Genomic DNA, 14,214 nt, shown 5'->3' on the forward strand with positions numbered 1-14,214 from the left:
GGTAAAAAGTATAGCAGTTACCCAAACAATGTACAGATATAGGTTACTCTGCCTCAGAAAAGAGGCAAGCCTCCTCCTCTTTGTATTGAACAAGTCGGGGAAACAGGCAAGAATGTTGCTGTTTATATTTAGGGTTCCACTATTCATAAGCGTTCTTGTGTTCTAACAGTCCTTCTAATAAATGTTACTAATCAGAGCTCTAAGAGACTTGTTTTCTGGATGGTTTTCAATCCAGAGTGCTAGAAGGGAGGCCTGAATGTCTGAGCAGCCAAAATTTACAGCCAAACCTAGTGAAAAGCCTAACCTCCCTCATCAAAGACTTCTCTGTAAGCTTAACACCCATGGAATAATAGAGCAGGTCCTCTTGTGGATAAGCAAATGGTTGAAGAAGGGAAAACAAAGAGTAGAAGTAAATGGATATTTCTCACAATGGAGGGATATAATTAGTGGGGTTCCCCAGGGTTCTGTCCTAAGACTGGTGCTTTTCATATCTATGAATGATCTGGAATCAGGCATGGCTAGTGGAATAGCCAAGTTTGCTGATGACACTTAATTGTTCAGCATGGTAAAAACAATAAGGGACTACAAAGAGCTCCAAAGGGATCTCTGCATAATGGTGAGAACACATCTGGTGTGTAGTTCTGGTCATCACACCTCAAAAAAAAAAAAATAGTGGAACTACAGAAAGTTCAGATGAAGGCAACTAAATTCCAAAGTTTAGTTACCTTGGAAGACCAACTGCTGGGAGACTAGTGGGCTTCCTTGTGCAATTGGTTGGCCACAACGAGAACAGACGGCTGGACTAGATGGGCCAGAGGTCTGATCCAACAGGGCACTTCTTATGTTCTAACTGCTATATTTCTCCACTCCTACTCCCTTCACTAGAGATCAAGGATTAGACAATGGTTATAGACTCTTGCAACTTCACCAATGATAACTACTGCTGTTCAACTGGGTGGGGGAGGGGAGGAAGCTGCTCTGGAATGTTTATAGGTTGTGACACAGACATGACCCAAAACAGAATTTTTCCATTGGTTGTTGAAGTCAGCATCTTTTAGCAGTAAGGACAATTTATGTTTAATACTATGAATTTTAAATAATAATAATAATAATAATAATAATAATATAGATGTAAAGTTCCTGTTGGACCATGAAAAACCTAGACAGGAGGAAAATCGACTTGTTTGAGCTGTGGTGTTGGAGAAGGCTCCTGTGCATTCCTTGGTCAGCAAAGGTGACAAACAAGCAAGTACTGGAGCACATAAAACCAGACATATCGCTGGTGAGCAAAATCACAAAATTTCGCCTTACTTATTTCAGCCATGTCATGTGATCAAACTCACTTGAAAATTTATTCTCGGAATGGTCAGTGGTAAAAGGAAACAAGGCCGTCAAAAAACACGGTGACTAGAAACCATCAAAGCTGACACCAGCCAGAGCATCAAACAACTAAAAGAAGCAATACAAGATTGGAAAATGTGGAGAGAGCTGATCCATAGAATTGCTGAGAATCAGACACAATTGAATGGACAGCATCATCACCTCAAAGTTCTTGTGTTAAATTTATAGACTGCTCCTGTGCCCAATTCTAATGGTGAATAAATCACTAGTGTTATTCATGGAGGAAAATCGCACAAATTCACAAAGTTTGAGAAGCCCTGAATTATATAATGGCAGCAAGTTTATGAGATCAACAAACTAGACAGATTAATATTCCGTGATACAGTTGTGAAGAACGTTGCTTTTAAAGAATCTTTTCACCTGGATGTAATAAACACTGAATTAATTGAAATATTTTATCAACACATTTTAATATTTCATAGGCCCTTTTTAGAAAAGTTACAGAACATTTGGGGAGAAAGGAAATGCGTTTTAACGTTGTTTTTTTTCCTCCATCCTACCCCTACCCAGCAACTTCTGAAAAATAATTACAACTTTAGCAGAATAAGTAGACTTCTTTTAGTCCATTAATTAATTAATTAATTAATTAATTTGAGGGTTATACCCTGCCATTCTCTTTATTCCAACACTTCAATGCAGTCTAGTATTTGAAGAAAAGTAGACTCATATTGTAAACTTTGCAAATAATTCAGTCCTACTATTAGCTTGGTTTTTGCATCCAGAAAGCATTCTAGATAGTGGCATTAATTTTAGCATTACAACTACCTTTACCATACATGCATATTTATATTTTAATGCTCAAAAATCACTTGTGTATAAAGTCTGAGTTATGAATTTGCCCAAAATTACAGTGTTCCATTTATTCAGTTATTCAGGATGTATAGCATTTCATTTTTAAAGATCAGAGTAAAGCATTTTATTTCTGATTAACAAACAGCAGTAACTGAGTCTATTCCAGAAATTATATACAGTGCCAAATCTATCTACCTGATCATCTGTAAACAAATACAGGTAAGTTATTTCGTGAGAAAGAAAAAAATTAAATTTGCACATTGCTCTCAGTTTCCTTACACAGAAGCTCTATTGACCAGAGACTTATTCTCCAGTGGGTGAGTGAGGATAACAGCCTAAATAGAAATAGAGTTAATGTGTTATTTTAAACACATAGAATTCCTACCAATATTCTGATTCCTAAACACTAGAGCTTAATTTTCAGCCAAGACTGTCATACACTGATTTGCAAATAAGCTTTATTAAACCCAATGGGGTGTAACTCCACATAAACATGCATCAGATCAAAACTATCTGCCATGTTAATAGTGAATATAGCATTTCTCCTCAGATCAGTGTTTTGCAGTAATAATAATAGCCTCATGTATAGACTACAAGCCTGACTAGCTCTCTGGAACAATACTACTTTTAAAAACCTGAGTATTTTTTACTAAGATGAAATTCAGCATGAATAAGTTATTTATGATGTAATCCTTTTTATACTTGGAAGGAAGCACTACAGGTAGTCCTCACTTAATTACCATTCGTTTAGTGATGGTTCAGACTTATGACGGTGCTGAAAAAACCAACATACAACCGGTGCTCACACTTACGATTGTTGCAGCATCCCCGCGGTTGTGTAGTCATGAGTGCTTGGCAACCAGTTTACATTTATGACCATCGCAACATCCTGTGGTCACACGATCGCCATTTTCAACCTTCCTGGCCGGCATTTGGCAAGCAAGATCAATGGGGAACTGCGTGATTCACTTAACAACCACGTGGTTCACTTAACAATCACTGTGATTCACTTAATGACCGCCACAAAATAGGCCGTAAAATCAGGTAGGATTTACTTAATGACTGCTTTGCGTAGCAACTGAAATGTGGTAGTTAAGCAAGGACTGCGTGTAGTAAAATATATATCTAACTAATAAGAGCTGTTTAAATCACAGAAAAAGGGTATTCAAACTTTCCTCCCCACACCCCAAGCGGTGAAATAGATGAGCTCCATATAAATTAAAAAATGGGCAAAAGCAAGGTGCTTATCCCAACTTAAGACTCTATAGAGATAGCACACAGAGTTCTCCCTCTTCATTATAATATGAAAAATAATCTGACTTTCCATTTTTCCATCTCTCAACCTCCCTATTGGCATAAGATATACTGATACATAAATGCTGCTGGCCAACAGGTTAACTTGGCAAAGGCTTTCTAGATGGTTTTCTGTGTTTATTCTCCCACATGTAGTTCTATTTGTCTATTCTTTCCAGTCCTTTCCCACTTTTAAAAAGTTTGCTACTTTGCCCAGCACAGGGTCAAATCACTCCTGCCTCTTTCTTACTCAAGTCTCATTACCATCTCACATGTGCACACAGGGCTAGATTGACTGAGATTCATTTCACCCTGTTAAGATCTTGTATAACTTTAATAAAGCCAGACTTCACAATAACTCCAAAAATTAACATATGGCTTCCTTTCATAATATTTAATTAATTTATTGGTATATTAGGGATCATATTTCCTTCACTAAAACACTTAATGTCCAGATTTAATTGAAAACAAGCTATCTTAGCAATAAAAAAAAAACTTTAACATTGAGTTGGGAGGACGAATTGACCAGAGAGCAAACTTGCACGTAAAATACTAATCACAAATAATAGTTACCATAAAACTATTAAATATTAGTTTTAATCTCATCAAAACATTAATAATGTAGTTAATTTAACATGAATGTTAATTTTCTTCTAATTAATTGGAAGAAAAAAACAAATAAGGGCATTGCTCAAAGGCCTTTTTATAACTAAAAATCTGTAATACATTTGTTTTAAAACTGTTTATGGAAGATTTTAAAATCTTATTATTCCAAACTAATCTAAATGACAAAAAAGTCATTTACTAGACTGTAGCTATTAATTTGTAGATTCGACAATTCAAACATTCACTGGTTCATTAAGGACAAACCAGCTTTAATTTGTAAAGTGAAACAAAAACTGACCGGGACAAGGTTGGACAACTACATCAGCTGAGAAATTTACTCATAAATTGATTTTTTAAAAAGGGCCAATTTCATGGAAACTTATTCTGTTATGGAGACATATTATGGAATGTCAAGTGGTTTGGTCATTCAACCAGAGTGTTCCAGGAGGGTTGCAGTCTGGCTCAACTGGAACCTGGAATATTTGGGTTGAGAAAAATCTGACGGAGTCTTATGGGTGCCTCATCCTCTTTTCTCCTTCTCTTCCACATGGACAATGCACCAGCCTACCCGCTACTCTGCAGCAGCTTCCTTTATTGTGGCTCTGGCTGCCAATTGGATTCAAGTGCAGGTAGTCCCCAGGTTAAGAACACCCTGGGTTAAGGATGACCCATTGTTAAGAACGGAGCCTACTGTAGCAAAATTCGAGTTAAATACTGTGGTGGTCTCTCATGAAGGATACACAGGCTGCAAGTTTTCTCAGGATGAGAGCTTGTGGTCTCTCATGAAGAATGTAGGAAGAATGCACAGACACAACTTCCTCGGGATGAGAGCCCCGATTCAAGCCGTAAGCTCTCTTTTATTATTCCCCCAGTTAAGCAAGTGCACTAAAACAGTAATTCACATAGCAGAAGGCTGATTGGTCTAAATAGCAATGCATACCTCATGTAACCCCCCTGATAGCCTCCTGGCACAGCTCAGGTTACAGCTCCTGTTGCCTTGAGGAAAGTTTTTGCTACAACCTTATCCACTATGGAAGTTCAAGGAAGGTTCAATGTAAATAAGCATCTCGCACAGCTGTCGTGGTTTGCCAACCAACAACATAGCATACAATGCTCTCTACAAAATACACAATGATTTGAGTTAAATACACAATGGTTCGAATTTATAATGCAAAACTACTTATACAGTACTATACAATAATACTGTTCCAGCTTACGTACAAATTTGACTTAAGGACAGATCTTGGGAACGGAACTTGTTCTAACCCGGGGACTACATGTATGCTGAATATCCGATTATCTACTCCATAGCTTCTTTTCACTCCCTGCACCTGCCACTGCTCCACCCAAACTGCCCACCTGCCCTGTCCTAATCTTCCCAGCACTGTCCTTCCCAACAGACACTGCTGCCCTACCTGAAAAGCCCACCCGTCTGTTCCCCAACCTTCCCAGAACCTTCCTTTCCTCCACTAAGATGCTGCTGCCACACACCACAACACATGGCTTGCATTTTGCCCCAGTCTTCCACTTCAGAACATTACTCTCTGGAATACAAGTGCTTCAGTTCTGTGCCCAGATGAACACATGTTTCAGTGTGGTTATGAAGTACCCAGCAGTGCTGGCTACATCCATGGAATGGTCCACGCACAGAACATTTTGCACAGCAGAACTATGCCAATAGATTTTGTGAATACCTTTAATTAAAAAAAAAAAAACCACTATCCAAGACAGTCACTGCCCATAAATAATTGCTTTTTAAACCTCAGTTGCATTCACCCCACATTGCATCATTACAAACATTTATTTTCTTACAAGCGTTTTACTCTCTCATTGGATGCTGAAATTGCTGAATCTCGGCTGAAAAAAAGCAGCAGGGAGCTGGTTACCACTGCTAGAGGAAACGGGGCAACAGTGCAAAACATTACGGACCCCTCCTCTGCAATTCCACCTCCCCCTTTTCTTCTGAAAACAACTGGTATTTCCAGATGTATGAAAGCAAATAAATGCATAAAGGTAGTCCTCATTTAACAACCACTCATTCAGTGACCATTCAAAGTTATAATGGCGCTGAATGAGTGGTACCTACGATGGGTCCTCGAAGTTCCGGCCATCCCAGCACCCCCTCAGTCACATGATTGCTATCTGGGTGCTTGGCAACTGGCTCATACAACAGTTGCAGTGTCCCGCGGTCACATGGTCACCATTTGCAACCTTCCCTGCCAGCTTCCCACAAGCAAAGTCAATGAGGAAGTCGGCAAGGAAGGTCACAAGTTGCTCTGGTAAGTCGCTCGTGGTCTCACCGACCTGGCAGCAGCCACCCCCGGCTCTACCACGCTCGCGCTGCACCTCACCAGCCACCCGGGCAACCTCCCCCACCTGGCAGGAGCCACTTACCTGCCTGCCAGACTGCTTGCTAGCCAGCAGGGAATCACTTAACGACCTGTGATCCTCGTTTAATTACGGCAATGAGGACTGCCGGGATTGCCGTTGCTAAGCAATGAGATCATGTGACATTGCGCTTTATGACCCCTTAATTAGTGATGGAAATTCTGGTCCCAATTACCGTCATTAACAGAGGACTACCTGTAGTTCTAAGTTTCTGGTTCACAACTTGCCTTTCTAATAATTATGATGAAAGCAGTTACCAAAAATGCAAGTACATACTCAAATATTGTATTTATTTGTAATAAATTGAAGCCCTAGATTTTAAAATGGCAGATTTAAAATACTGTGGCTATTAAGGTATTCTTGTTTAATCTTTTACTTTTTTATTCCATAGCTATACCATAAGGCTCCCCAATTTAAAAATACTAATCATTTCATTGTATAAATAATATTCCACTGAATTATTATTTCTTTAAATCTGCAGATGAAAAAAACAGGTCGAGTTTTTTTTAAAGCATTTTTTTAAAATTTTTGTTTTAATTAAAAATTCATGGTCTTCTTCTGGCAGATTAAATCAAGATTATGTTCAACACACCTACATACCGTATTTTTGTTTTGTCATAACTGGCAGTTGCTGTGTACACTGCATTCACTGGTATCTAATTTACAGAGAAAACTCTGTATCTAGAGCATGTGTGCATCAGAAGGGTTTAAGAGGAAAGAGCTTTTGCCAGTGAATTTGAAATTGTAGAGAGAAAGGGGTGAACAGTAAAAACCATGCAGGCAGTAAGCCATAAAACTGAAGAAGGTGGCAAGTGGATAGTGGAGGTAAAGCTGGTGACTTTTCATCAGAGGTGAAAAATCAAAGTATACCTACTGTAAGCAGCACAGAGAAATGGGGACAAAATTTCTTGCTGCTGGAGCTTTCATTCTTCAGGATCTACCGGTCAGTTAGGGTTACAGGATGGGCAAACCCAAAGCCCACAACCTGGCTGCAGTTCTCAGTGGCAAAAGGAGAAGCAGCAGGGGAAGAACAAGGAGGAGGAGGAGTGGCCTGCAGTTCTATGAGAACCTTTGCTGTTCCTCTAAATCAGGATTTCTCAACCAGTTTCCGTGAAACCATAGGGTTCCACAAGAGGTCACTAGGGGTTCCCTGGGAGACCATGATTTATTTTAAAAATTATTTCAAATTCAGGCAACTTCACATCAAAGAGGTAAGTTTCATTCATTATTTCTAGTTTAAGAACACTGTGAATGCATATATACAGGCCTACTACAATATAGGCCAGAAGTTACAAATTTATTATATATGTTTCATATACAATAATTTTTTTAACTTCCGGCCTATATTTGAGCCTGAATGTGCAGGGGTTCCCCGAGGCTTGGAAAGTATTTCAAGGGTTCCTCCAGGGTCAAAAGGTTGAGAAAGGCTGTTCTAAATCCATGCTACTAATGGTACTGGGAAACTAGCAATCTAGAAAACTGGGAGGGAAGAAGACACCCTTGGTTTCCCTCCTGTTCTATTCTTTTGGAGAAAAGCATGCCTTGGACTATCAGGGGTGCTGGCCTCGTGTTATATAGTTGGAATATTCTTGGGGAAAGCACATGCAAGGTTGGGTGGAACTCCCAAATTGGGAAAGGGTGATGGGTGCAGCAAGGAGAGGACAGGGAGTGAAGGATCTAGGTAGAAAGGCATTTGTCAGGCAACAGGCCTTGGAAATGTAAGCTGGGGCAGAGAGCAGGTTGACGAGCAGACTCCCTGGAAATTTCCTTGCATGCCCCTTTTCCTGCATCCATGATGGCAGGGACAGAGTGCTGCAAGGAGCTGCTGTCTTGCAGAGGGTGTGAAATGCACCCGTGCAGATGCTGTGTTATTTCTCCCTCCCTGTTTGAGCGTTGAAAGACTGCTGCTGGAATCAAGAAGCTTAATCTACATTCAATTTCTCTACTGACTTGCCATGGTTTCACCAACAGCCTCTAGTTTTCTACAGCACCAGCTTCCATAGCTCAGGTTTTGGGAATGGAAATTATGCCCCGCCATGTGGCACTCCCCACAGCAAATCAGCTCTGCATGCATGCACAAACCATCATTCTAGGAAGAATCCTAGAAAAGGCAGATGTCATTCAATGTAAACCCAAACAACTCCAAAAAGATTGAGTGTAGGTTACATCAAATTCTGAAAGTCGTTACCACATTTTTATTTTAATTGTATGTATAAAAATGGAATATTATTAATTTAATTAACAATGAATTAAAAGTATTAAATATTGGAGAATAATGGCACCAAATTTAATTTAAAGCTAACCCATAACTACATTTACTTTGCCTTGATTCCACCCTCTGCTTTTTCTAAAAGTGGTCTTCCACAGAGGAAAAGTTGCTTTACAGGGTAATAATAAAGATTAGTGAGCCTATACACTTTGAACATCTGAAAAAGCCAACATAATGCAATGTTTGTGACACATCAACCTATCTCCAAAACCCAGAGCTAACCACACCTTGGCCCCAGAATTCATCTGGAGGTTTTCAAACAGAGGCTGGATAGTTAACTTTTCATTTTCAATACTAAGGTAAGCTCTTAACAACAACAACAACAACTTCTTCTTCTTCATAAACGTGTATGCTACCCAACTCTCAACAACTCTGGGCAGTTCACAACAATCAACAATGAATTCAGTAAAACAGAAAAGGTAAAAGATGGCAAGCGTGATGAAGTGAAGGATCTCACTCTCCCTCGCTAAAGGCCCGGGTGAAGGGCTGGGTGTTCACAGCTCTTAAGAACAATGAATACTGAGAAATTCCAGAAGAACTATATGTTTGTTCTGCGTCCCAAAGCAAGCAGACTTCTGGTGTCCCTATCTTGCTGATGTCGGTACTAATGGCAGGCAAGCTCCTGAGAGATGTGATCCACTTCCTCCAATGTAGTGCTATGCAATATTACTGGTTCTCTTTCCTCCTCATGCACACAAGCACTCATCCTGGCCAAACCAGGAAAACAAGCAGCAGTTCAAACAAGCAGCAACTGTGGTCCCTCACGCAGAACTTCAAGCTCCACTTGCGATGGGCGCAACTTCTTGCTTTGCCTCCACTGCTCGGGGCTGCAAGCATCATCTCCTCTATTCACTTAGATCCTCTCCTTCAGCCAATGTAACCAGAGGACTGAACTCAAAAATACTAACCACTCCTAATCAAGTCACCATCTATGGAGACTGGAAGTAGTGACTAGAGATTGTCCTCGCTTACCCACCACTCGTTCAGTGACCATTCAAAGTTACAACAAAGCTGAAAAAGGAGACTTATGATTGGTCCTTGAAGGTGTGGCTGTCGCAGCATCCCCAGGGTCACGTGATTGCAATTCAGGTGCTTGGCAACCAGTGCACATTTACAACAGTCGCAGTGTCCTGTGGGTCATTAAGCGCGATGTGACATGACCACGACTTGCGACCTTCACTGCTGGCTTCCCACAAGCAAAGTCAATGGGGAAGCTGGCACGAAGTCGCAAGTTGTGGTCACGTCACATCGCACTTAAAGATCCACAGTGATTTGCTTAACAAACACAGCCAGAACTGACAAACTGATGTCATAAGTCGGGCACGGTCATGTGACTTTTCACTTGATGACCACACCACTTAGCTATGGAGTTTGCTGGTCCCGATTGCAGTCAGTAAGTGAGGACTACCTGTATTCTTGCAACCTTCTGTGTTGGGTGGCGACATGAGGCAATTGCTCTTTGACCCACCGTCAATGATCAGATAAGCTTGTTCAGGGGAAACCATAAAGGCTGGTGCTTCCTTAAGATCTTCAGTAACCAATTTTGACCTTGGAGCAAAAACTGCCCTCACTTCAGGCACCTCCACGAAGGACACAGACCACGCCTCCTTGAAAAGCAGCAACAGGCTTGGAAGACCAAGAGTATAACATATGCTAGAAAGTAGAGGGAAAGCCAGCTTGGTGTAGTGGTTAAGGCTAGAAACTGGGAGACCATGAGTTCCAGTCCCACCTTAGGCACGAAGCCAGCTGGGTGACCTTGGGCCAGTCACTTTCTCTCAGCCCTAGGAAGGAGGCAATGGCAAACCACTTCTGAAAAGTCTTGCCAAGAAAACTGAAGGGACTGTGTCCAGGAGTCAACACTGACTGGAAGTCACATGGGGGGGGGGCAAGGGGAGTAGGGACCACTGAAATTGTTGAGGTTTGCACCTGGGCAAGTAACAGCAAGGATTCCCTGGAATCCAGGCTGCACTGTAATTCGCAGAGTTGACCACAGTGCTTCTCTGACAACATTCACCGCAAGAGCTTTCCAAAGTGGCTTTTTTTTATCAAGGGCCTACCGTCCTTCGCCCTTTCGATTTTTACTGGGAAAGGACTGGCGCGCAGGTTAAGGAGAAGGCTGCGTCGTTCCCTTGACTCTAGCCGTGGCCAAAAAAATATCTGATCCTACGTATCTGGAAGAACTCAAGAGCGCTTCTTCTTGGACCGACAGGCCCACGTGTGGATTTCCTGAGAATTAACTAAGAAATCAAAGAAATACCAAATGCCCTCGACCTAACCCCGAGCAGCCCCCGAAGTTGACGGGCGCTGGGGGACAGTTCAGGACGGGTCGGGCTGCCCCGACTTCTCCCCAGGAGGACGCAGACGCCTGGCCAAGAAGCCGTCGACTGGCCGTGGGGGCCGGGCGCACTCACCGGGTTGCGCCTCCTGAGCAGGGTAGCTCTGAGCAAAGCCAAATCGCGGAGCGCTATGCCAGCCTGGCTCGCCATGGGAGACGCCATCTTGGGCCACGCGAGTGCAAAGGGGAGGAGCTTCCGCCCGAGGAGGGGCGGCTCCAACACTGGATCGGGCGGAGAAGTGCGCCAAAGCGGTCGGGTTGCAGGAGGCTGGGGCGAGGAGGCGTCCCCTGGCGAACGGCGACCTTCTCCTGAAGGCCGGATAGAGGAGCTGTGGAGGGCAGTTGCGTGGAAGAGAAGTTGGCCGAAGCCTCTAGCTCCGGATGCGGAAACGCATTCAAGGGAGAGCACGCATCTGCCCTTACCCGCACACCTGATAAAGCGCGCGCTCTCCTTCTCTCTTGCCCGTTCAGTTCAGGATTTCCAGCCGTGACACGCCTCAATTCTTTCAAGTTCTACAAGAGGTCCATTTGACGCGGCGGATCTAGAATCGGGCAGAAATGAGGTGGAAGGTGGACCCCGGGGCTGGGGTCGCATTTTCCGTTCGTCAGGTTTCGATCCGAATGTGCTTTTGCGAAGCCAGCGGCGCCGCGGTGGTGGTGGTCGGGACCCTAAGCAGAGCGCCCGCTGTGAGATTCATAGGATCCCCTTCCTGGCATTTTTCCGCTCTGTCCCTTTTTCCTCTTTTCTTGGAGAAAGAAAACCTTGCTAAGAAGGAAGCAAATTTGGGAAGGGATGAATTCAGGAAAGAGCGTTTGGGGAAAGAATAATTATTCCGATTGCCAATATAGGGTCACATGAAGGGCCGCAACTAGGGTCTGTGTCACCCGGGGCAAACATGGATTCCACGCTCATTTTGGCGCCCCCCCCCCAGCGCTCATTTTGGCACCCCCCCAGCGCGGCGCCCGGGACACATGCCCCGCTTGCCCCCCCCTTGCGGCCCTGGTCACATGGCCTATCACGCGTTCGTAACTCTGTAGTACTCTGTATAGGCTGAAGTTAGTTATTCCAGACATGGCTTTTGAATATGTAACTATAGAACCCCATTAGAGCATTTATATCCGACTCCTTCAGATTTATCAAGTACACCAGCACCTTTCAATTCCCCCTACTGTTTTCACAGAGTTTGGAAAGGTGCATTGGTGGTACCTGGCATGTTATGTTACACTAACCCACATTCCATCATCATATACTAGCCCACAGCCAAAGACTAATGGGCAACTTGTTTCAGGCCTAGTTACTGGGCAAAAAAAGAGGGTGGTCTTCATAAAGATTGTTATCCACTGGAAAAGTAAGGTTAATCCTTGTCTTCCCCATCCCAAAAATGCCCATAAGGATTAAAAATTGGTTTTGAAAAATTGCTTCCTTTGACACCAATGGAGGAGCGCTTTCTTTTCTTTTTTTAAACCAAGCTCAGTGTTCTGTGGGTTGTCAGCAAAGAAGGGCTGAAGTGGGAAGAGGATGAAGCCTGCAGGTTGAATAGAGAATTGCATTTGTCACTTGTGGGGAGAGTCTTTTCAATAATGCTGCAGACTGATACTGTGATTCTGAGATGCGGAGCTGTCAATGGGATTTTTATCATTTGGGTTGCCCCGCCCAACCAGGACAGTTCAGGGTAATGCAGTAGTTACTACCTTCAACTAGAATTTGGTGCCATCATCATTATTTTTTCTCATTCAGCAAGGGTAAAGAGATAGATGCGGGTATATTTTCCATCACAGTCTATGAATATTACAAATTAGTTTTTCCCACCCTTCATTTTGACTGGCGTGAGACCACAAATATCTGACAAAAGAAAAATCCACTGGCTGGTTGACAGTAATGGATTCAAAGGGGATCAAACCAAGATAGAAGGAATTTACTGAAATACTGTACAGTAGAGTTGTCAACTTGCAAGATACCTTATCCTCCCTACTAACAAGAACCTCTAGTACTAAAGTGTGAAGTTAGATCAGCAATCTGGTCATTACCAAGTCAGTCAGAAACTGTTGGAATACCCACTGAAATAGGGCAGGCAACAGAAGAGGAATCAGGAAAGGCTATAACCAAGCTCTGCCAGCAAATCTGGAAAATGACAATGGCCAACAGATTAGAAGAGGTTTTAAAATTGGAGGAAGGAACATCAGTTACTTATGCTGTGCTGATGACACTACCTTGATAGCCAAAAATGCAAAGGATCTGCAAGGTCTAGTAATAAAAGTCAAGGAGCATAGTGAAAAAATGGGATTAAAATTAAATATAAAGAAGACCAAACTAATGACCACAGGCAGAACAACCAGCCTTAGAACTGATAATGAAGATATCAAGGGGGAAGATAGCTTCATTTTAGGACCAACTGTAAAGGAATAAGCAGTCAAGAAATACACTGCAGGCTAGCCCTTGATAGAGCAGCCATGAAGGCCTTGGAAAAGATATTCAGATGCTGTGATGTGTTCATATCTACAAAGATCAGAATTGTGCAAGCTATAATATTCCTGTGGCATTCTATGAAAGCAAAAGTTGGATATTGAAGGAGCAGGATAGGAAGTGTATTGATGCTTTTGAAGTTTGGTGTTGGAGAAGACTCCTGGGAATACTGTGGACAGCCCAGAAAGCAAGTAGATCATTGAACAAATCAGAGTTTTCACTCGAGGCATAAAGGTCCAGGCTCAAATTATCCTACTTCAGACACATTACGCAAAGACCTCGCTCTCTGGAGAAGGCTCTAGTGCTGGGAAAGGTGGAAGGAAAGAGAATAGGGTGACCAGCAGCAAGGTGGATGGATTCAGTTACAGTGGTGATGGGTCTGCCATTGGAAGACCTGAAAGACCAGGTTCATCATGGAGAAAATCTATGTGGTCACTAAGAGTTGATAACAACTTGATGGCATGTAATCAGTCAATCAGTCTGTCTTGTATTGGCTTTTGCTCTGTAAAGTCTGCATTCTCTTTTAATAAGGTTAACTTTTATTACAGTATGACATTACATGCATGATTCAAATCATATTGCTACACCTGCAATTTGGCAATTACTTTCTCAATGGAAATTTCTTCATGAAGTTTGATTATGATATAGTTTTCTAGTAGTGATCTT

At 42.4% G+C, this 14,214-nt stretch overlaps 1 protein-coding gene across 2 annotated transcripts in view; it reads right to left on the reverse strand.

Annotated features, from left to right (window-relative positions):
• The window catches only part of SUCLG2 (succinate-CoA ligase GDP-forming subunit beta), a 246,989-nt gene extending 235,669 nt beyond the window's left edge, over positions 1-11,320 (reverse strand). Inside the window, exon 1 of one of the 2 annotated variants that reach the window (XM_063291548.1) lies at positions 11,161-11,310. In XM_063291548.1, the coding sequence (XP_063147618.1) occupies positions 11,161-11,247 (87 nt within the window). In that variant the 5' untranslated portion in view covers positions 11,248-11,310. Of the gene's footprint in view, positions 1-11,160 lie in introns of both variants that reach the window. The other variant, XM_063291549.1, reaches the window with a different exon arrangement.
• Positions 11,321-14,214: the final 2,894 nt, after the last annotated feature.

The sequence above is a fragment of the Candoia aspera genome, chromosome 2 (genome assembly GCF_035149785.1).
Source record: "Candoia aspera isolate rCanAsp1 chromosome 2, rCanAsp1.hap2, whole genome shotgun sequence".
Classification (NCBI taxonomy): Eukaryota; Metazoa; Chordata; class Lepidosauria; order Squamata; family Boidae; genus Candoia; species Candoia aspera.